At 35.6% G+C, this 19,987-nt stretch overlaps 1 protein-coding gene across 1 annotated transcript in view; it reads left to right on the top strand.

Moving 5' to 3' along the window:
- Window positions 1-2,294: 2,294 nt before the first annotated feature.
- LOC149196775 (uncharacterized) overlaps window positions 2,295-19,987 on the top strand; it is a 34,705-nt gene continuing 17,012 nt past the window's right edge. The window contains exons 1-3 of the mRNA XM_089408427.1: window positions 2,295-2,869; window positions 3,255-3,441; window positions 3,522-3,586. Coding sequence (XP_089264553.1) covers window positions 2,331-2,869; window positions 3,255-3,441; window positions 3,522-3,586 — 791 coding nt within the window. The 5' untranslated portion in view covers window positions 2,295-2,330. The remainder of the gene's footprint in view (window positions 2,870-3,254; window positions 3,442-3,521; window positions 3,587-19,987) is intronic.

The raw sequence follows: 19,987 nt of genomic DNA on the forward strand, positions 1-19,987 counted from the left end.
ATGGAGACTGGGCATGGGTCATCACATTACTATTGGACAGGACAATATCTGGGGACTTGAGGATATCGACACTCTCCCGGACCCTCTCATACACAACATAAATGATTTGGGCATTTTCTTTTGGCAACAAGTCATTATGACTTGGCATAACAATTGCCCCATCTAGAAGCAATCCACGGAGCTGGGACTACATGGACAGACCGCCGAGGAATGAGAATCGATTCGTATGCAAGTCCAGCTGACTCGGATCTGCAGAGACTCGGCTAGAGACTCGATCACATGGCGAGGCAAGATGAAGGTGAATAACATTATGGTGGTAGATGCATATCAAAGACTATGTTGTTTAGAAGCCAATCAAACTGAGGTATGCCGATTTTCAAAATTTTGGAGTTCTCACATTCCTACAAAAAAATCTCTTTTTATCTGGTTAGTTTGGAGGAACAAAAACTTGACATGGGAAAACCTACAAAAAAGAAGCTGGTCTGGACCTGGGTTTTGCATCTTATGTAGAAATGTGGAAGAGGATAATTGGCATATGTTCATCAACTGTCCCGAGGTTTCAAAAATCTGGAATATCCTGGATGTCTCATTTGGACTACAACGCTCACTGTTCTCTGACATTCCCGACTGCCTGGAATGGTGGAGTAAACAGCATAGAACAAGGTGCTTCATACCTCCTATTTTCCTTTGGGAGATCTGGAGGTGGAGGAACAACATAATTCTCAATGAATTCCGAGAAAGTTGGGCATCGGTGATGGAAAGAATTAGAAGCATAACTTCGGCTGATTTACATGTTGGCACATCCACTAAAATGTCCACAAAATCCAAATCTTGCTCAAAGATCATCTAACCTGCGGGGTTTTTTGATGCCGCATCACAACGCAGTATTTGTGGATGCAGATTCATAATCCTATACTCACCAGTGTTGACATATCATGTACACTGCGGGGGTAGGTAATGGCACCAAGACAAAAGTCGAGGCCATGGTGTTATGGGCACTCCTTTGGTTCATACATTTTCTGGATATTCCTTCTGTTCACATCTATGGTGTCTCAAAGGTCATCATAGACTATGTCGGAGGCAAGGCTATCATCTGCAAATACTCCCTACAAGGATGTCTACATCAGATCACTACACTCTGGAGTTCACTCCAACACTCCTCCATACAACATATCAGTAGGGATTTCAATACAGAGGCGGATAGTCTCTCAAAAAAAGGCATCATGGAAAAACTGGATGGACTCCACATAGAGATAAAGATGGATGAGACTTGGTTGGAGGCCGAGATTCTACCTTTACCAGGATAACTTCTAGATCAGACATTCTCCTTTCTTTTGATGACAAACTGATCTTCACTGTACTTTATGTTTTGTTCTAAAAGTAATGAAAAATACAAATGCGATACATATTGTCTATCATCTGCTAAACATACTATACTTAATTATTAAGATATATCTCACATCCCATAATTAGTATAGAATAGATTTTGTTTCTTGGATTGGATATAAAGATATTTTTGATGCATGATGCAGATTTACTCAAATATATATCTTTGTACTGCTACTGTTTAAGATACAATGCCATAAAAAATATGTAACTTACACATACGAAGATATCTTTTTTCATCTTAAAAAAAGAACTTTTATTGTGATTAGAATCCTCTACATTCACAATAAAATTGTATTTGTAAAACCACTATTCAAATGACCATTCGACCCGAAGCATTTATATAAAAGATGTGATTTAGAATTTCCCGTGCATTTGTAAAGCCACTATTGAAATGACCCTTTGACTTTCGAAGCTTTTATATAAAAGATGTGATTTAGAGTGTGACATAATACAAAATTAAATTATCTTTTTGACATCCGCTAACGAATTGGGTGGTAGAACAACCGAAAAACTGGCTGTTGTATTAATTGTGGCTTTCAGCTCATCTCATTTGTACTTGAAGTATGCCCTCATTCCTCCGGATCGATTTGTCCCGGGGAAGGAGAGTCCGCTCGACTGGTCTGTCCTTGCATGTGCAACTAATGATGTTGTGAGCGAAAGGATTCCTCGGCGAAACGACGCAACAAAAATGGCAGAAGGGATCGGAGATAAAATGAGAGGTAGATTAATTACGGTTGGATTTAGATCAGCGCTGTTGCTTTTGCTGATTGTAGCCCTGCTCATCTTCCTTCTCAACCGATGGGTATGATTAATTTTGATCTGAGATTTTTCACTTTATCAGAAGATTTTTCTATATGAAAATTCTATTATAACCATGAAGTGAACTTTGATCTCAACAGTCTGATCACCTATGGGAGGAACGAGCGATTGTGGACACCAATATGTTCCGGCCACTTTCGAATCAAAACGAGACAATGAACGCCCCCATCTGGCAGAGAATAGCGAAGACCCATGAATTGCTGAAGTGTTCGCCCAGCGCCATGTGTTCGCCATCGTGGCTTCAAGTTCTGAGGAACCCAAGTTATGACCATGAGGCCACCTCGTGCCCCTTTTATTTCAAGTGGATTCGCCGGGACATGAAGCCCTGGGTCAAGACTGGAATTACGTCGGATATGGTGGAAGCTGCAAAGAAATTTGCATATTTCAGGCTGACTATTGTTAATGGCAGGATGTATGTGGAATCGTATCGAAAGTCTTTTCAGACCAGAGATCTGTTTACAATATGGGGAATTGCACAGTTGCTGAAATTCTATCCCCAAATGGTTCCCGACTTGGACTTGATGTTCAATTGTGAAGACAAACCCGTTTTGAAACGAGCCCATTATAGTGATCCGGCCAAGTCTCCTCCACCACTGTTTCATTATTGCGGAACCGAAGATTCTTTTGATATTGCGTTTCCAGATTGGTCTTTCTGGGGATGGTAAGTTTGAATACCCCGCAGAGCACACTCCTAATGGGTATTCGGAAAAAAAGTTTTGGACAAGGTAGTTATTAGTTAGATGGTGTTGAATGGTATATATCCTGTATATAATAATAATAATCATTTAATTTTAAAGTCACTTTGAAATTAGATATCAAATTGGTATTTGAGATTTGTTTATTGGTCTAATTAGATATCAAATTGGTATTGGAGATGTGTTTGTTTATGAGACAACAGACTCATCTACGCAGTCATTTAATTACTAAATACTCTACTGTAACTGATTAATACTTGAGTTTATTTCCTGATACTGGAATTTAAGTAATTTCTACCTTCTTGCGAACCTGGGATGTAGAATTTGAAAGCAATTTTTACTTTCTTGCAGGGCTGAGATACGAAAACCAACCTGGGAAACATTAGTGAAGGAGATTGTGAACGGGAGCCGAGAAATAAAGTGGGAGGACAGACATCCAACGGCCTACTGGAAAGGGAATCCCACCCTGGCTGCTGTGAGGCGGGATCTTATGAAGTGCAAGAAGAAGCCCAACTGGAACGGTCGTCTTTATGCTCAGGTAGAACATCGAAGTGTCTGAATTCCCATCAGGTTTTGCATGGAATTTCAATATGTGATGTCTGTGATTATTGTATGTAGAATTGGGGTAAGGAGATGCGAGAAGGGTTTCCAGCCTCGAGATTGTCAAAGCAGTGTCATCATAGGTAATTACCTGTACTAAAATAATTAATTGAATTGGATAATTTTTTTATTTTTATTTTTAAATCAGAAGCAAGATATTTTTAATTTAAAAAAAAATGATTTTCAAATATTTTAATTTTTTAAAATCAGGGACAAGATATTTTTGATCTCTCTTTAAAAAAAAACTGATTTTTAAATTTTTTTATTTTAATTTTTAAATTAAGAAACAAAATAATTTTAACTTCTCATGAGAAAATAATTTAGAAATTCTTTCCCCTGGAAATATTTTAAATAAATCTAGTGAATCACTTAGTCCAATAAGTACCACAATATACTTTTCTCTTGCAATAACTGGAAAAACCTTCTTAATTTTACTTACTCACAACATTGACCCTAGGAAATGGAGATGAACTTATTTTTTCCAACCATTACAAAGATATAAATTCTTACTTTGAAATGTGTTATATAAATTTATATTTATGTTTATCTTTTTCATATTTTGATTTCTTAAGTTAAAGTTAATTATCTTTCTATAATATTTTGGTTTTCTTTTACATGAAAATTTGATTTTAATTTTAAATATATTATTATTAATAGTTTGTTAAGGCTTTCTTATGTAGTTACCACTTGAATTAAAAATAGTTTTGTCATTCCGGCTTGAGTTAAAAATGGTTTTGCTTAGAATTTGAAGTAATATTCCAAAATCTCCTCTTTCATCAATTACAACTAAACTTTATATAACTTTGTTTTCTCAAATACAACAATGCACTGAATAGTATATAGGGTAAAATATTATAAGTTAGCTTTAATTTTCAGATTATAAAGCATAAAATTATTGTGTATATGTTTTATTTTTCTCTATCACTTTTAAAATATATCAATGGGGAATTTCACATCCATATCAAATAATAAGAATAATTAAAACATTGAAAACAAGTTTTTAAATTTATATATTCAAAAATTTAATTATTTTGAAATCCATAATTAGCCATCTTCATCTATCTTTTTCTCAATATTATAATTCCTTTTAAACTTTTAATAAATCTCAAATATAAACTACTATCCTCCATCTATAAATAATAATATACAACATAAAATACTCTAGTCAATCCATAAACAATATTATAAAATACTATACAAAATTTTAAATTTATTATTAAATTTATAACAACACTTCTCACTTTTTATAGGAATTTCTAATTTTGATAGATTTTTTTAATTTAGTGCTTATGTAATTTAGATATAATCGCTACAAAATTATGTGACTTTTTTTTATTTAGTAAAATTTTCATTTAAACTTTTAATGAATCCTAAATATAAACTATTATCATCAATCTATAAACAATAATATAAAACATAAAATCCTCTCATCAATCCATAAACAATATTATAAAATGGCTACAAAATTATGTGACTTTTTTTTATTTAGTAAAATTTTCATTTAAACTTTTAATGAATCCTAAATATAAACTATTATCATCAATCTATAAACAATAATATAAAACATAAAATCCTCTCATCAATCCATAAACAATATTATAAAATAGTATACAATATCTTTAATTTATTATTAAATTTATATTATTTACTAACAATATTCATCACTTTTATAGGAATTTCTAATTTTCACAGATTTTGAATTTAATGCTTATGCAATTTAGATATAATGACTATTAAATTATATGGATATTTTTAATTTAGTAAATTTAATTGTTGAAAGTGTTAATTGTTGAAAGTGTTTAAAATAGAAATATATGGATATTTTTAATTTAGTAAATTTAATTGCTGAAAGTGTTTAAAATAAAAATAGAAATTTTAAAAAAGTCAACTATTTTTTTAAATGTATTTTTAATATATATTTTAATGAAATGAATTAATAAATGAATAATTAAAATATATATTTTAATGAAATAAGTTAATAAAAAAAATCAATTATTTATTTATTAATTTATTTTCAAATTTAATAATAATTATTAAAAATTATAATTTTATTGAATTATAAAATAATTATAATATTTTAATTTTATAATTTTTAATTTATTTAAACAATTAATCTAAATGTTAAAAAATATATATTAATTAAACCATTATATTACTATTATACATATATTTGAATTTATTCATACTTGTAAGTTTTAGTACCTCTAAAAAAGTATCTAAAAGCTAGATAAGTGGTAACAGAGCTAGATAAGTGTAACAGAACACCTAATTATAATCTAGATATTTTAGGGAATTGATTGTTTCTAAATATATAATAGGAAGAAGATTTTAATATATATTTTAATGAAATGAATTAATAATTAATTAATTAAAATATATATTTTAATGAAATAAATTAATAAAAAATCAACTATTTATTTCTTAATTTGTTTTGACATTTAATAATAATTATTAAAAATTATAATTTTATTGAATTATAAAATAATTATAATATTTTATTTTTGTTATTTTTAATTTATTTAAAAAATTAATTTAAATGTTAAAAAATATATATTAATTAAACCATTGTATTACTATTTTATATATATATATATCCGAATTTGTTCATATTTATAAATTTTACTAACTCAAAAAAAAAATTCTAAAAGCTAGATAAGTGGTAATAGAAATCTTAATTATATTCTAAATATTTTAGGGAGTTGAGAAGCTAGATAAGTGGTAATAGAAATCTTAATTATATTCTAAATATTTTAGGGAGTTGATTTTTTCTAAATATATAATAGGAAGAAGAAAAAAATATCTCTTTTATTTAAAGTTTGACAATAATTACTCCAAATTCATGTAATCTATATATATATATTAATTATTGCTTTTATTATAATGAATCAATGATATATTAAAATCATGTAAGCCAAAATTAAAATTAAATTTTCAAACTAACATTTCCCTCCATTCAAATTAGAATTCAAATTAGTAATAAGTTTAAAAGGAAACCAACCAAATGAGATCACACTAAAAAAAAAATCTATGAATCTGTTTTAATAAAAACAACCAAAAAAAACTCATCTCATCTTAAAATTTAAACAGGCCCAAAACCTAAATTCCATAGTATTCCAAACTACTAGTTCTTGAGAATATAGTACACCCATTATTACGAAGCAAATTACCCATTTCATGGACCTGTGTCCGTCCACGAGCAATCGTTGTGACAGTTCTGGCATTCACTTCCCTTGATATTTGGAATCTGGCCGGAATCTGCTAATCTGATTCGATATTTGGAGTCTAACCCAAATCCGCCGAACGGATGTTAACTTGGCCTAAATGTTCGGCAACCTGTAACAATTATAGTTTTGACCATTCATTTCGAAGATATTGCATTGAAAAAGAAGTTATTGGACAGATCATGGCAAATTTTAGTAATCTGATATTAAGTTCCATATTTAGAGGCTGACAAAAATCCGCTAAGCTGACATTCACATTTAATTCATCCGGTAAGAAATATACTGTTCACAACTCAATCTTCTAGATCTAGCATAGAGAGTATGTTAAGAACTATACTTTTGACAATTCAATCTTGTATATGTAGAATTTTCAAATATGGTAAATATAGTAATGTTATGGGAGAGTATAAGCTTGTAAGAGAATATATAATATAATTTTTTATTTTTTTCACATAAAGTATATAGTATTAAAGTTTTTTAATTTTTTTTGTTGTACATATTATTTAGTAGTTTTGAGGAAGTGGTTTAATGGTTAGGTGGAGAGGTTTGGTCTTTGTAGGTCATGTAGTCCAGTCTTGCATGCAGGACTATGTATGCATAAAAGATGCTCTAGGCACAATTTCTTTAACTGAAAAAATACTAGTATAAAGAGATCAAATTTCTTCAAATGCAAGCTTCTTAAGAGTAAAATATGTTGTTATTTTTTATTATTTAAATTGTATTTTTGAGTGCTAAATAGAATATATATAGGACCAAATAAACATTTTAACCGTAAAATTTTAAATTAATTAACATAGATCTTTAAATAGCTTATTTAAATCTCTTGTTGAAATATCTTTGAAAAGCACAAGATTTTTTTCTTTTTGCTTCTAATTACTTTACATTATATTAATTTTTTTAATTATAGCCAACATTATTTTTCTATTTAGAACATAATTTTTATTTTTTATTTTTATCATATGGAGGCTAGGTCTCCTTCATCCTTCATAAATAAAATAAAAGTTTGCGGAGATTTACACTTCACCAAGGGTTGTGGAGTAACTCTAAGTAAAACAGTAATTGTTGTTTTCACTCACCCACCAATATTTTCTCCATTATTTTCTTTCTTTTCCTCTGAGTTACACCCTCTCAACTCCTTGACTATGCAAAAAAAACCTTCTACATCCATATTTTTCAAAAGCATACATTTTTGACACATCAGTGCATCAATGAACAAAACATTAAGAGATAGGATGGGTGATTGTTCATATCTATCTATGTTGCGGAGTACATATTTCACTTGTGCAGTAAATATTTGATCATACTTAATTACCAACCCTACATTAAATTCACATTGGTTCTTAAATGCTTGACCTGTGTTGTGGAATGGTCTCATGTGTTCCCAAACGGGGAACTCGTACTCCTGCCCATCCTTCTCCTTGCAAACAAATCTGCAACCTGAAAAAATCCATCTGAGAAGTATGACTATTGTCAATGTGTTTAGTGCGGTGGTTGGGAGTAATTTTCCAACACTCCCCATTAATCACAACTACTGCCATTTAGAATTCCCAAACGAGATGAACAAAATTTTCATTTTCTAATCGCTTTGTGAAAATATCAGCGAGCTGTTCTTGTGACCTGTAGTGTTGCAACACAATTTCACCATTGTTAATTAACTCTCTAATAAAATGATATTTAACATCAATTTGCTTGGTCCTCTTGTGAAAAATAGAGTTCTTTGATAGTGAAATTGTGGAAGTGTTGTCACAGAAGATAGTTGTTGTTCCCTCTTGGTCATGGCATAGATCCCTCAACATATTTTTCATCCAAACTGTCTGACACGTTGTTGTTGTTGTGGTGACATATTCAACTTCTACTGTTGACAATGACAGTATTGGTTGCTTCTTGGAGGCCCATAAAATGACTCTAGAACCAAAATGAAAAATGTATCCTGATGTTCTCTTTCTTTCATTGACACTTCCTAACCAATCACTGTCAGTGTAACCAACCAGCATAAAATGGTTTGTTTCGGTGCAAAAAATACCATACTCTTTAGTCCCATTGACATACCTTAGAATCATTTTTGCTACTTGCCAATGCATCTCCTCGGGTGTCTACGTGAACCTCAACACCAAACTCACTATGTACATTATATCTAGCCTAGTGGCGGTTAAATACATCAAGTTGCCTACCATACTTTTGGATAATGTCAAATTGACATTATTGTTGAAATCTTCTTGGCTCAACTTCAACCCATGACACTTGGAGTTGGTGCGGGCTTGTTGTTCTGCATATTAAACCTCCCCAAAATGTCTGCTACATACTTTGCTTGAGAAATATAAAATTCCATTTTCTATTTGCTTCACTTCTATGCCAAAAAAATATCTTAACAGCACCAAGTCAGTTATTTCAAATTCACTTTTCATGACTTCTTTGAAGTGAGCAATGAGGAAATCGTCATTACCTGTAAAAATTAAATCATCTACATATAAGACAACAATAAGAATCTTACCTTCATTCTCTTTGATGTAGAGAGTAGGCTCTCCATCACATTTGTCGAAGCCATTTTCCAACAAGTAAGCATCTATCCTACTATGCCATGCATGCGGTGCTTGATTCAGCCCATAAATATCTTTCCTCAACCTATAAACCTTATCTTCTAGGCCTTATACCTCATAAACTAGTGGTTGTGCAACATATACTTCCTCTTTCAACACTCCATTCAAGAACATTGGTTTTACGTCCATTGATACACTTTCGATTTATGTTGTGCGATAATCAACACCATCGTACGCACTGTCTCCATCCTTGTGACTCGTGCAAATGTCTCTACATAATCTCTTCCATGTTGTTGTGTGTATCCTTTTACAGCGAGCCTCACTTTATGCCTTTCAATCCTCCCCTCAGTATTTCTCTTGGTCTTATAGGCCCACTTCACTCCAATGACTCTTTTCCTTGATGAAGGTTCACTAACTCCCATGTGTCATTCTTTTCTATTGCTTCTATTTCTTCCTCCATTGCTGCAACCCATTTTTCTTCTTTGACTGCATCTTCAAAATGGATTGGGTCATCTACATGACAAAATAATGCAAATAAGGAATTCAGACTAATGCTACTACCAACTTCATCTTGCTAATAAATTTCATTTAAATTTCAGAATTTTAGTCTTCTTATGCTTGCAGAAGATGGGTTTCACATGTCACTTAGTGTTTCTCTTGAAGTAGATGATGTTGTGGGTCTTTGTGGTGTGCTTGGAGAAGCACTTGATTGACTGTGTGATGTTGTCATATTATTTGTTGACGGTGTTACTTGATGTTTGTTTTTGTTGTGCTTGAATGGTGTTGAAGAAAGTGTAGCTAGGTTCGGTCTTCATAAATTTACTTTTGATATTTGTATTTATTCAAGAAAAGAAATATTATTTTTGTTATATTTATCAATGAGTTTCTTTCTCATTGAAATAGGTCTAGCATATGTTAAAGTGCTATAGGTGAGTCAAAGAGTCAAAAGAAAATGTTGAATACCTCAAGGGCATATTACACCATGTTTATATTTGTATAAGAGTCAAAGAATATCTCTCCAAGCAAAGTCAAAGTCCTGTCCATACAACGACATCAACAAAGAAGCAATTTCGATGCAAAAGAAGTGAAGTCAGCGTACTGTCCTCAAGTCAGCCTAAAGGAGGGACAATCCTCTGTATATATGATCTAGGTGGATATTGGTGGCCACCCACCTATTCCACTTGGACCCTCACCATTGTTTCTTTTAGTTTTTCAGTTTCCTTAATTGTAAAACAATTTACTATTTTTGGCATCTTTTTGGGTCTTAAACTTCCGAAGCTATTTTGATGCCCTAAGCGGCGTTTTTTTGGAAAAATTTGTTTGGTGATCATGCAAGTAATCACATCAGAAGTTTTAGTCCTCGGAGAGATCTTTCCAATGAGGTATCATACACGTCAAATGAAGATAATATGACCAAGTTACGACCCCGGGAAGTTGGTTTCCCAACTAACCCAAACGGGGCCCATAAACTCTTGGTGTTACATCTCCTTGGGTTAGGGTTTTGGTTCTTTAGGGTTTTCTCTTATTGCTCAATAATAAAAAGGACCTTTAGCCTCATTGTAACTCGCTACAAAGGCATGTAGTTGCCACATCTCTTCTCAGAGATAAGCTACCATCACCCGAGCTACCTTATTTCCATTATGTTTGTAAGCATATTTCAGTATTTTTCTATTAATGAAATGGTGTTTTTCTACTACATCTCTATGTTTATGAGTATATCTGTAAGTTGTTGCACTCCTGTTTAAGTTTGGACTAGTGGTATTAGAGCAGTATGCTCTTTCTCTGTTTTTCTGTGGATGTCCCCAAAGAGGTCAGGGTATAAGGAGTTAGGGCTCGATCTAGTTGAACCATTGCAGAATTAGCCTTGCAAAACCTGATGACCTCCCATGGAAGAAGAAAAGATAGATGAGGGGCCATGAGATCCTTTCAAAATGTTGCTCGAAGAAGCCCTTGAGTGATAGAGGGATGCGATGATGGATAACTTTTCCCAGGTCCTCTGACGGCTAACCACAGGTGATGCATCTTCATCCAACAACCACTCTGGAGGAACCACTCCTTTTAAGGTACAATTTAACTTCGACATTCCCATATTCGAAGGCCTCATAGATGCAGATGCCATAGATAAATGGTTAAATCTATTGGAAGGATATTTTCAGCTCATGACTTTTCCAATTTGGAAAAGATTACATTTGCACTTCTCGCAACCATCCCACACGTCAAGGATTGGTGGGGAACCTACTGTGAAAAAAAGGACGAGAGTTAACCCTCACTATTTTTAGCTATGCCCACTTGGAATTCTTTCCGAGACACCATCAAGGAACAATACTACCCTGCCGAAAGCTATGAAGATAAATATATAAAGTGGACCATGCTACAACAGGGAAGGGACCAAGATGTGTCAGAGTTCACAAATACTTTCCATACCCTTTGCACGAAGCGGGGTATCAAGGATACTAAGCAAAATTTGGTGTTCAAGTACCGTAGTTGTCTACACAAGTACATTTAGGACAAGATGGAGTTCCTAGAAATTTCCTCACTCGGCACAGTGTATCGGTACACTGTAAAGATTGAGCAAAAGTTTAAACAAAAGAAGTGGGACTTTGGATCTACGAATCTAAAGCAAGGAAAAGGCATCCCTAAACCATAGAACAAGGGACCAAGCCAAGGCAGGGCTACCCAGGACAACCTGTCGAAGTTGCAAGTAAAGAACAACACAACGAGGAAAAAGAAGGATACGGGAAAATGGTGTGAGTTCCATAAGAGCTCCACTCACAATACAAGCGAGTGTGGGGCGAAGAAGTCACTGGTAGCTGAGCTGAAGGCTTCTGAATCAGATGTAGTTTCCGACTTTGAATGAAAACTCAATAAGGGGATTGACAAAGGGGAGCAGATCATTGATGAGGAGCCCAGTGCCACCGTGGCCACCATAAAGATCCAAAAAATTGAGCCTGAAGATCCAGAGGAGGGGGAACATCTCTTCCACTCACAAATGTGGGTGAAGGGTTCTATGCTTGAGTTCATTGTTGACAATGGGAGCCAAAATAACCTGATTTTAGCAGAAGTCATGAAGTGGTTGGGCCTAAATACTAGAGCACATCCACAATTGTACACTACCTGGTGGTTTCACCAAGGACTATATCTTCACATCAGCCAGCAGTGTTGCCTTCCCTATAGCATCAAGCCCTTCATGGATGAGGTATTTGTGATGTTTCTCCTCTTGAAGTTTCTGATGTATTTTTAGGACAACGATACTCGTGGAAGCAACATGTTTTATATGAGTCTAGACCTCGCTGTGTGATTATTACTTTGGCTAATAAGTTGTACAGGATACCGGAGGTAGCCCCGCGTATCGCCATCTCTTTGATCAATGCAAATCAATGTAGTAAGATTATTTCCCAGACCAGGGAATTTGTTTTCCTTATGATTCGCCTCCAAGGCAAGAAGAAGGTTGTGGCCACGGCTTCCAGGCAGGGCTCCTCTCCATAGTAGCAATAGCTGGACAATGTCATGGAGGAGTACAAGGACATTTTCGCCTCACCCACAAGGGTACCTTTACGGTCAGGTCAAGCACTCCATCGATTTAACCTTGGGTGTGCCGCTCCCCAATGGACTGATCTATCGATGCTCTATTCTAGAGAACGATGAGATCATGAGGAAGATTCAGGAACTACTATAGAAAGGGCACATCAGGCCAAGCTCATCACCATGTTGGAGTTTGATTGAATTGGTATAGAAAAAGGACGGGTCCTGGAGGCTCTGTATTGACTATCAGGTGCTGAACAAGATCACTATCTAGAATAGGTACCCAATATCGTAGATTGATGACCTTCTGGACGAGCTCAAATTACAAGATCTGCAACAACCATTTGAAATTGAGACATATGCCTCTGACTATGTTAATGGTGCAGTTATTACTCAACATAGGCATACCGTGGCTTACCACAGTGAGACACTTTTAGACACAGTCTGAAAGTACCCCACTTATGGCAAAGAAATGTATTCCATTGTGTAGGCCTACCATCAATGGAAGCATTACATTCTGGGGAAGGAAACGATCATCCACACAAACCACCAGCCTCTATAGTTCATACAAACACAAGGGAAGTTGCAAAATAATCGTCATCAGAAATGGTCCACCTATCTGCAACAGTTCCATTTTAACATTAAGTATAATAAAGGCAACACCAATAATGTAGTTGATTGCCTCAACCGACCACTGACCACCGGTCATGGCGCTAATCACTGTGACTCCTGAGCGCACAAGACATTCGAGTGGCTGCATATTTACAAAAGTGATCCAGAATTCAGCAGCATATACTAGACACTCCTGGAAGGGAAGAAAGTTATAAATTTTCACCTTCAAGATGCACCATTATGCCACTTAGGACACATATGTGTTCCTTCAAGTGAGTGTGCCAATATGCTTTGGGAGGTGCACTATAGTCGGGTTGTTCGACATTTCAGAGTAGAGAAAACCGTGGTGGTATTACAAAAGTATTTTTATTGGCTGAAACTTCGTCAAGATGTTGTGAAGTACATTAGATCCCGCACCACCTGCGCCATTTCCAAACCAACCATCAAGAAGAAAGGCCTGTATACTCCTCTACCTACTCATAGTCGGCCTTGGGAATCTGTTTCCATGGATTACATGTTGGACCATCATTTTACTAAGCACAACAATGATTGCGTTTTTGTGGTCATCGATAGATTCTCTAAGAAGGCCATCATGGCAGCCTGCAAGAAGAGTATCACAACAGAGGCAACTGCTAACCTCTTCTTTGAGAGAGTGTGGGTACACTTTGGGATCCTAGAGTCCATTTTCTTAGATCGGGACAACAGATTCCTGAGTGCATTTTGGTCATGTCTTTGGTCAATGCTGGATACAAAACTCACTAAGTCCATGAATTTCCATCCTCAAATTGACGACCAAATAGAGGGTGTGAACAAGATGATCGTACACATTCTGTGCATGTACAACTTGAAGCATCCATGCACATGGCATGAAAGTCTCCCCTATGTCCAACGGAGATACACTAGAGCTCTCCGGAGCTCAATAGGCCACAACCCCATCTAGGTAGGGCTAAGATTTCAGCCATTATGCCCCATTGATGTGGGCATACCCTTTGTAGAGACTCGGGTAGATTCGGCTCACATGCAGTCCGAAGGTGAAAGGGCTAATAACTTCATTGAGTGCATTCAACACATTCACCAATATGTCCATGATATATTGAACAGATCAAATGCTAAGTACAGACAGCACCATGATTAGCATCGAGTTCCACACAAATTCCAAGTAGGCGACAAAGTTTGGCTACATTTGTAGAAGGAGCGGCTTACTGGACCCACCGCAAGCTTCACCCACTTCGATATGGGCCATACATTGTCATCAAGGCCATCAGGGACAATGCCTTTGAGCTAAGCATCCCACTGTTCCTTGGTCTGCATTCAGTGTTCAATGGATATCGCCTTCGACCATACTTTCCACCATTGTTGGACACATCTGACATTGCAGAACAGCTTACACCAATAGAGCTCAACCTAGACTGCATGGAACATGCCACAATTGATCAGATCATGGACACACAAATCAAGAACACTCGTCAATAGAGGATACAACTATATCAAGTTGTCAAAGTAGGCCAACTCCTTCACCAAGGAAATGGCTCACTAAGGAACAAGTTCAACAGAAGTTTCCTCATATCATGGAGGAACTCAACGCAATGGGGAACATTGCTTCTTAAGAGCAAAGGATTGATCAAGGTAGATGTTGGTGGCCACTAGCCTATTCCACTTGGACCCTCACTGTTATGAAACCAGCTCAAGAAAAGATAGAAAATATAGATCAACGCCTTAGAATTCAGCCTCTTCAAGGGGACAACCTCCTTTACATTACATAAATGAACAATTCTTAGATGATTCAAATGAAAAAACCTCTTTTCTATATAGGAGTCTAAGGAGTCACAATATAATCCAGCCGACCTAACAATAATAATATAAAGCCACAAAAATAACAATAGAGGGATTCTATGGGGCACAGAAATAACAATATGGGGGTAATAGGGGCACAACAATATAAATAAGGGGTATAACTACAATAGTAATGGGGTAATCACTAGTATTATAGGGACCCAACATGCCCCTCTCCTTCAAAAAACCGTTGTCCTCAACTCTTGAGTAGTTCTGGATACTTCTGCATAAAATTCTCATCCTCCCATGTGGAATCTTCAATGGATAAGTTCTTCCACTTGATAAGATACTTTGAAATTGATCGATTTCGTAGTGTCGAGTTCTTGTTTCTGTGACTACTTCCAGTTCCAATATAATTTTTCCTTCCTCGTCAAGTTCTGGCAATATTGTTTGAACTAGGAGCTTGTCGCCTATAACCTTCTTTAAACATGAAACACGAAAAACTAGGTGCAATCGAGAAGCTACAGGAAGCTCCAATTTGTATGCCATAGTACCAAGCTTTTGCAACACCTTGTACGGACCATAATACTTTGGTGATAATTTATTATCCTTCTTAGATTTCTTTAGGGACATTTGCTTATATGGTTGTAGCCGTAGGAATATCCAATCACCTACATCAAAACTTCTTTCACTGCGATGTTGATCTGCCTGTTGTTTCATTCTATTTTGTGCCAACAAGAGGTTATCCTTTAAGAGTTGGAGGACTTGTTGTTGATGTTCGATGTGATGTTCCACTACCTAAACCTTAGAATTTTCTCTTAAATATGATGTGATGGATGGTGGTTGATAACCATAAAGTGCCATAAATGGGGTCATTTTTGTTGCTGTATGGAAGGAAGTGTTATACCACCATTCAGCTAGAGGCAACCATTTGACCCATTGTGTCTGTTTATCAGATACAAAGCAACAAATATATCCTTCCAAACATTTGTTTACTATCTCAGTTTGCCCATCAGATTGAGGATGACAAGACGAGCTATGAGCTAACTGAGTACCAAGACAAGAAAATAATGTTGTCCAAAAATTTCCAGTGAAAATGGGATCTCTGTCACTTACAATAATCTTTGGGTTTCCATGTAGCTTTTGAATTTTTTCCATAAATGCAGTAGAAACTGTACTGGCTTTAAATGGATGTGATAATGCACAAAAGTGTGCATACTTGGTAAGTCTATCAACTACCACCATGATGACACTTTTTCCCTTAGACTTGGGTAAACCTGTGATAAAATCCATTGAAACCTCCTCCCAACGTTGGCTTAGAATGGATAAAGGTTGTAGTAAACCCGTTGTCTTAATTGTTTCAACTTTATTTTGTTGGAAAACCAAACATTCCGCCACAAACTTTTGAATATCTGATTTAAGGCCATCCAAAAAAAATTCCTTCTTAACCCTGTGGTAAGTTTTTAAAAATCCTGAGTGCCCTCCTAAGGGAGAAGTGTGCAATTCCATAAGAATCTTTTGTTTTAGCTGGGAATTCTTACAGAGGTATAAGCGATCTTTGTACCATAACGAATCATTTTTCCAGCTAAATGTATCAGACGTACTGGAATCTTGTTGTAGCTTTCGAATAAGTGCCCACACTTCTTCATCATTCTTCCATTCCTCCCTTGCTTCATTTATCCAATCTGGTTGGATAATAGAAATGGCACACAACAATGCTTCCACATCCTCATCCTTTCTTGAGAGTGCATCTGCCACCACATTTTGCTTCCCTTTTTTGTAGATGATTTCAAAGTCATAACCCAACATCTTTGTGACCCACTTTTGTTGCTCTTCAGAGGATAATCTTTGTTCTAAAAAGTATTTAAGGCTATCATGATCCGTTTTTACCTTGAAGTGTCTTCCCATTAGGTAGGGTCGCCATTTCTTAAGTGCATGGAGTATTGCCAACATTTCCTTCTCATAAATAGCTTTGCTTAAAAACTTTCCCTTGATTGGACGACTTTCAAAAGCAATGGGTCTTTCATCTTGCATTAGAACAACACCAATTCCATTTCCTGAAGCATCACATTCCACAATAAAGGTTTTTGTGAAGTCCGGTGTAGCTAAGACTGGTGCTTGGCACATTGCCTCTTTAAGATGTTCAAAGGCCTTTGTTGCTTCCGGAGTCCATGAAAATGCATCTTTCTTCAATAATGTTGTTAGAGGTGCTGCTATTCTCCCATAATTCTTAACAAACTTGCGATAATACCCTGTCAACCCAAGAAATCCTCGCAGATGCTTTATGGATGTGGGGATTTTCCATTCCTTAATGGCTTTAATTTTGCTAGGGTCTACCTTAACTCCTTCATGAGATACAATATGACCCAAATATTCCACCTCCTGGACTCCAAAGAAACATTTGGATCTTTTTGCATATAATTGTTTCTCCTCCAATAGTTGTAGCACCCTGTCAACATGTTCAACATGATCCTTCCAAGACTTGCTGTAGATTAGTATATCATCAAAAAATACTAACACAAATTTTCTAAGGAATGGTTTGAAAATTGAATTCATCAAACCTTGAAATGTTGAAGGTGCATTGGTAAGGCCAAAAGGCATGACCAAAAATTCATAATGACCCTCATGAGTTCTAAATGCTGTTTTTGGAATGTCTTCAATCTTCATTCTGATTTGATGATATCTCAAACGAAGATCCAACTTGGTGAAGTAAATTGATCCATGCAATTCATCCAGTAATTCATCAATGACAGGAATGGGGAACTTATCTTTAATAGTGAGCTTGTTGAGCTCCCTATAATCCGGACACATGCGCCATGATCCATCCTTCTTGTGCACCAATACTACTGGAGCAGAGAAAGAACTTTGACTCGGTTGAATTATACCAGCCTCTAGCATTTCTGCAACCATACGTTCAATTTCACTTTTTTGGACATAGGGATATCTGTACGGCCTGATGTTTGGAGGAACACTTCCTGGAATCAGATGAATAGCATGATCATGATCACGCATAGGTGGGAGACCTTTGGGAGTCTCAAATACCTTGGAATGATTGTCCAAGACTTTTTGGAGATCTGGAGAAATAGATGATTCTGATGTGGAAACATCTAGCGAACATAATTGTGCAATTACACCTCTTTGCTCCTTTTTTAGAAGCTTTGTCATACCATTAGAGCTGATTATCTTTCCTGGTTTCCCTGCAATACCCCTTAATTCAACTTCCTTTCCTTCCATAGAAAATTTGATGAAAAGTTCTTGAAAATTAAAAGCTATTGTACCCAAGGATTGTAGCCATTGGACTCCTAGTACAACATCAGCACCTCCCATTGGAATGGAAAGCATTGGGCTAGTCAATACATATTCTCCCATGGATAGCTTGATATTATGGCACCTTCCAGAGCAATTTATTGTTCCTCCATTTGCAATCATCACTTGACACTCTGGTGCTGGATATAGGAAGCAATTCAATTCTTTTGCTACCTTACAATGAATAAAATTGTGGGTGCTTCTTGAATCAATCAACACTATTACCTTTTTCTTCTTGATTTGTCCTTCTATCTTGATGGTTTGAGGAGTGGTAATTCCCGCCAATGCATTACAAGATATGGTCGGATTTAATTGTTCTTCATCTAGGCTTTGTTCCTGGAGTATATCCTCTTCTTTTGACCTTTCTTGCTCCTTTTCTTCTTCCTCTTCACAATCTATGTAGAATAATTTCTTCTCAGCACACTTATGACCTTTAGTGTATTTGCTATCACAACTGTAACAAAGCCCTTTTTCTCTTTTTTCTTCCAATTGTTGTGGTGTCAACCTTATAGGTTGTGGAAGACTAGGGGCAACAACACTTCCATCTTTATAGTTGTGAGTGGTATGCTTCCTGGTTGCCATAATTTTGCTTTCCATTTTTCTTGCTAACCTGAATGCCTTCTCTAATGAATCAGGTTCCCAAAGGCGAACATCATGTTGGATATTATCCTTTAAAGACCCTATGAACACATCAATCCTATGCTCCTCTGGAATATCTTTTACCCTTATGTTCAATTTTTGGAACTCCTCAATGTGCTCCATTACTGAACCCTTTTGTTTGAGACTTATCAATTGGCTAAAAAAAGTGTTGCTTTTTGTATCCTCATAATGTGCTATCAATTCTTCCGTAAAAATTTCCCAAGTGATAAATTGTTTACGAGAGAAAAGCCATTGATACCATAAAAAATGATTTGGTTCCAAATATACAGTTGCCATACGTACCTTTTGTGTGTTTTGCACATTATTGAGATCGAAGAATTGCTCCATCTGTAATATCCATGTGGCAGGATCCTTGCCATCAAACTTCCTCATATCGATTTTTGGAATATGGTGAGTCTTCGATCCAACATTAGCATCTATGGAATCATGATTAACATTTCTTTTATTCTCATCATGAGTTTCCTTTAGTACCCTTTCATCCTTAGTGCCCATTTCTTGTAGCAACTTATTCATATTTATCTTGAATTCGTCCATGTCTGTCTTCAAATCTGTCTTCAAATCTACCATGTCTCTCTTCAAATCTGTGTTCGAATGATCCATCCTAGCTTCCATGCCCTTTATCTTAGATTCCATGCCATTTACCTTAGCTTCTGTTAGCTTTTGTGAGCGTGACATTAGTTGCACTTGTTCTTGTAATTTTGATATATCATATAGCATTTCTTCCTCTTCTTCATGAGTCATGCTAGAGCTTTCAGGTTCCTTACTAGGTGTTTGCATTTTCTTTCCTCGGGGCATCAGTTACCGATAATAATGCTTTACTATGCCCTTTGAATTCCTTCAAACCAAGCTTATG

This window comes from Pinus tabuliformis, chromosome 2_2 (assembly GCF_031772625.1).
Source record: "Pinus tabuliformis cultivar Carrire ecotype Pingquan chromosome 2_2, CPIR1, whole genome shotgun sequence".
Taxonomy (NCBI): domain Eukaryota; kingdom Viridiplantae; phylum Streptophyta; class Pinopsida; order Pinales; family Pinaceae; genus Pinus; species Pinus tabuliformis.